The 3448-nt window shown below is 63.6% G+C and overlaps 2 protein-coding genes across 2 annotated transcripts in view, besides 4 other annotated features; both read left to right on the forward strand.

Moving 5' to 3' along the window:
* Tco025E_05890 (uncharacterized protein) overlaps window positions 1–99 on the forward strand; it is a gene marked incomplete at both ends in the record, with an annotated part of 342 nt that extends 243 nt beyond the window's left edge. The window contains one exon of the mRNA XM_029372780.1: window positions 1–99. This exon is cut by the window's left edge and continues 243 nt beyond it. Coding sequence (XP_029227109.1) covers window positions 1–99 — 99 coding nt within the window.
* On the forward strand, window positions 99–2849 carry Tco025E_05891 (uncharacterized protein; the record flags this gene model as incomplete). Its single annotated transcript, XM_029372781.1, has 1 exon — window positions 99–2849. The coding sequence occupies one exon, from the start codon at window positions 99–101 to the stop codon at window positions 2847–2849; it is 2751 nt and encodes a 916-aa protein (XP_029227110.1).
* A 2-nt stretch (window positions 2850–2851) lies between these two features.
* Window positions 2852–2890: a microsatellite.
* A 13-nt stretch (window positions 2891–2903) lies between these two features.
* Window positions 2904–2946: a sequence feature (A-rich).
* A 61-nt stretch (window positions 2947–3007) lies between these two features.
* Window positions 3008–3034: a microsatellite.
* Window positions 3035–3341: 307 nt separating this feature from the next.
* Window positions 3342–3378: a sequence feature (G-rich).
* The last annotated feature ends 70 nt before the right edge of the window (window positions 3379–3448 follow it).

Genomic DNA, 3448 nt, shown 5'->3' on the forward strand with positions numbered 1-3448 from the left:
GAGAGAGAGAGGGAGAGAGTTTGTGTGCGTCTCCGCTTTACTGGGGTTGTTGTGTGGGACCTGCCGCGGCGCCCCGGCCATCTGCGTGCGACCGGGTGATGTCAGGGCCGCCGTGGCCGCGGACGCTGTTAGTGTTGCCGCTTCTCCTTTTAGTTTTGCTTCCCGCCACCGCGACGTCCGCCGCCCCTTCCGTGACGCCCGGCAACGGCGAGGCTGAGGCGGAGGCGGAGGCGGAGGCGGTGGTTGATCCGCCGCCCCCGCATGCACCCGCCAACGCGACGGAGGCGCCGCAGCAGGCTTTCCTGCCGGTAGCGGAGGAAAAAGAAGACGGGGCCCAGGCTCGTGCGGCGGGGGCCTCGGCGTTGGTGCTGCAGCAGGAGGAAAGTCGCGTTGTGCCGTTCACGCATGGCGGGGAGAAAACCGCGCCTTCGGCTTCGCAAGCGAAGCAGTATAGTGGCGACGCCACTGAGACGCAGCGTCGTGTAAGCCCTGTCAACGCCGTGGGCGTGGCGGCCGAGTTGGGTCAGCGTGGGCGCGTCATCAACGACTTCCCCGCACCGGGGGCTGAGCTGGAGGGGGCGGATGTGTCCCCGTTTGTGTCCATCGCGCTCTCCCGGGAGGAGCTGTCGCAGCTGTACCAAAGCGCGGTGCGCGCCGTGTACGAGGGGAACCTTTCGGCCGCCGTTGAGCGCGTCAAGGAGGGCGCGCTGCACGGTCACGGTCGTCTGCACTGGTTACTGGGCGTACTACACGCGAATGGCATCGGCGTGCCACAATCCGACGCCAAGGCGGTTCTGCACTACACCTTCGCCGCGTTGGAAAACGTCTTTGAGGCGCACATGGCACTTGGGCGCCGCTACGCGGACGGGGTAGGCGTCGCAAAGAGCTGCGAGGACGCCCTACTGCACTACCGCAAGGCCGCCGACGCCGTTGCTGCGAAGTATGACGGCATGCCAAATCCCACCGAGCGGTTCGCCGAGCAGTCCATCGTGGATCCCTTCAAGCACGACGAGCATGACAATTCAAAGTTGATGCAAATGCTTATGCTGCGGGCTGACGGGGGAGCCACAGACGCGATCATGACACTTGGCTACGCCAATTTCAGGGGAACACATGGCGTGCGTCGCAATTGGCGCCAGGCGCGCCGTTACTTTCTGGAAGCCATGGCCAAAGGCGAGGTGGCCGCGTACGGTGCCTTGGGGAGGCTGTACGCCACCGGCGACAGCACCACAAGCCCCGCGATTGAGCGAGACCTTGCGACTGCCGCGCTTTATTTTTCCCGCGGCGCAAAGGAAAAGGACGCCGTCTCACTTAACGGTATGGGATACCTGCACGCCATTGGCTTCCTCGATGACGAGGATGAGGCGGAGGCAGCGGTGGAGGGAGGGCGGCCGAACTTTGAGAAGGCGGCAAAGTTCTTTGCCGAGAGTGCGGGCCGCGGGAGTGTGGAGGGGGCACACAACCTCGGGGTCTTGCTGCTGCATGGTCGTGGGGTGCCGCAGGATCACGAGGCCGCGATCAAGCAGTTTAGCATATCCGCGATGCGGGGCAACCTCCTCTCCATTTGGCAGCTTGCCCGCCACGAGCAGCGGCGGGGCAGCTGCGAGCTGGCGGTGCGCATGTACAGCCGGGTGGCCGCGTTTGACCCCATTTTTGAGCGTAGCACGGAGTTGCCGTACCTCGCACTCAGCGACGCCTCCTCCTCCTCCGCCTCCTCGGCGACGACGGCGGCACTACTTGCCTCACGCGCGGGCAACATGCTCCTGCAGGCGTTGGAACTGCTCGCCGTGGCGGAGACCGGCCATGCTACCTCGCGTTACCAAGTCGCGCAGCTGCTGGACCGACTGCCTATCATCGAGGAGACCGAGGACGAGCTTGAGGACGGGGTTTTCGCGAAGAGTGGCAGCCCGCCTGAGCGTGCCCTGCGCGTCGGTGGCGGCGCCGTGTGGCTGCAGTGGTACTACAGCGCCCTGCCGTCGGCGTCAGCGGGGGAAACCGCCCGCCCGCCGCTCCCGCAATCGCGACTTCTTTCGCAGCGCGAGGCACTGAACATGCTGCGACTGCGCCTGTACGGTGTGTGTGCGCACGCCGGCAACGCGGAGGCGAACCTGCGACTGGGGGATTTCTACTACTACGGTGAGAGCCAAATAGCGGGCGTGAGCATGTCGAGAGCGTTGCTGCACTACGAGGCTGCCGCGGCGAAGCAAAGCCCCAAGGCGTACTTTAATTTGGGGTTTATGTACCAGCTGGGACTTGGTGTGCCTGGCCAAGGCCACTGCGCCAGCGTCGGGGACGCCCTCTACCGCATCGCCACCAACACCCTGCTTGAGGCTGACGGGCGCGACGCCGGCAACGCGACGGCAGCGGCGGGCGTTCAAGACGCCGTCCTTGCGGAGGAAATGCGGCTGTACTTGGCCAAGCGTTACTACGACAGAGCCATGGAGTTTGGCTCAAGCGGAAGCGCCTACGCTGTGAAACTGGCGCTGATGGCCCTCAACCTGCAGTGGTGGTGGCTGTACTTTTCGCACCAGCAGTACGGCCTTTCCAGCCTGCTGCAGCTGCCGATGCCGATGGCGCGGGGTGCTGCTGCTGCTCCTCCTGCTGCCCCCGTCGCTGAAAACAGCCACGCCGCGACCACGGCGCCGGGGCCTCGGGAAGCGGAGGAGGAGGAGGAGGAGGAGGAGGAGAAGCCGCCGGGGCAACCGAAAGAAAATCGACAGCAGCATAGTGCGGCGTTGGGGGCCCTGCCGGAGGAGGGGCAGGACGGGTGGCTGTGGGACGATTGCGTCTTCGCCTTCAGCGCGGCGCTCCTCTTCGTGCTGTTGCTGCTCCGCCACCACGTGGCGTAGTTGCGCGGGCGAGGGGAGGGGCAGGCATCCGAGGGCGAGGGAAAATTTACGAGGGAAAAATAAAAAAAAGAAACAGAAAAAAAGAGCAAAAGCAAAACCCACACAACCGCAACAACCTCAAGGGTATGAACAAAAGGGAAGCACCCGCAAATAAGCGTGGCGGGAGGGAGGGAGGGAGGGAGGGAAGAATCGAGAATGGCCAGCTCCTTCCAGACCGCCAGTAACAAAAGAACGGAAGAAGAAGAAAAAGACAAGGATGCGCGGGATTGAATTTATATGGGATCCACTTTTTGTTTCTCACGTTGCGGTTAAAATGCGTCTGTCTGCGTGTGGTAAGGAGGAGGAAGCACGCTAGCGAGCGAGCGAGATTGAGTGACACACGGATGGTCTGCTTGTAATGTGCGCTTCTTGCAGCTTTCTTGCGTTGCTTCCTTTATTCGTGTAGTGCGGGCTTTGCTTGTGGACCCACGCACGGGTATACACGCACGGGAAGGGCGTGGGCGTGGGTGGGGGTGGGGGTGGGAGAGGGACAGCGGCGGCTGCGGCGCACGCCCACGGATCCACTTCCTCCCTTTTCCTCTTCTCTTCCCCCCCATGTC

This window comes from Trypanosoma conorhini, assembly GCF_003719485.1.
Source record: "Trypanosoma conorhini strain 025E chromosome Unknown Tco_14.4_contig_00367, whole genome shotgun sequence".
Lineage (NCBI taxonomy): Eukaryota > Euglenozoa > Kinetoplastea > Trypanosomatida > Trypanosomatidae > Trypanosoma > Trypanosoma conorhini.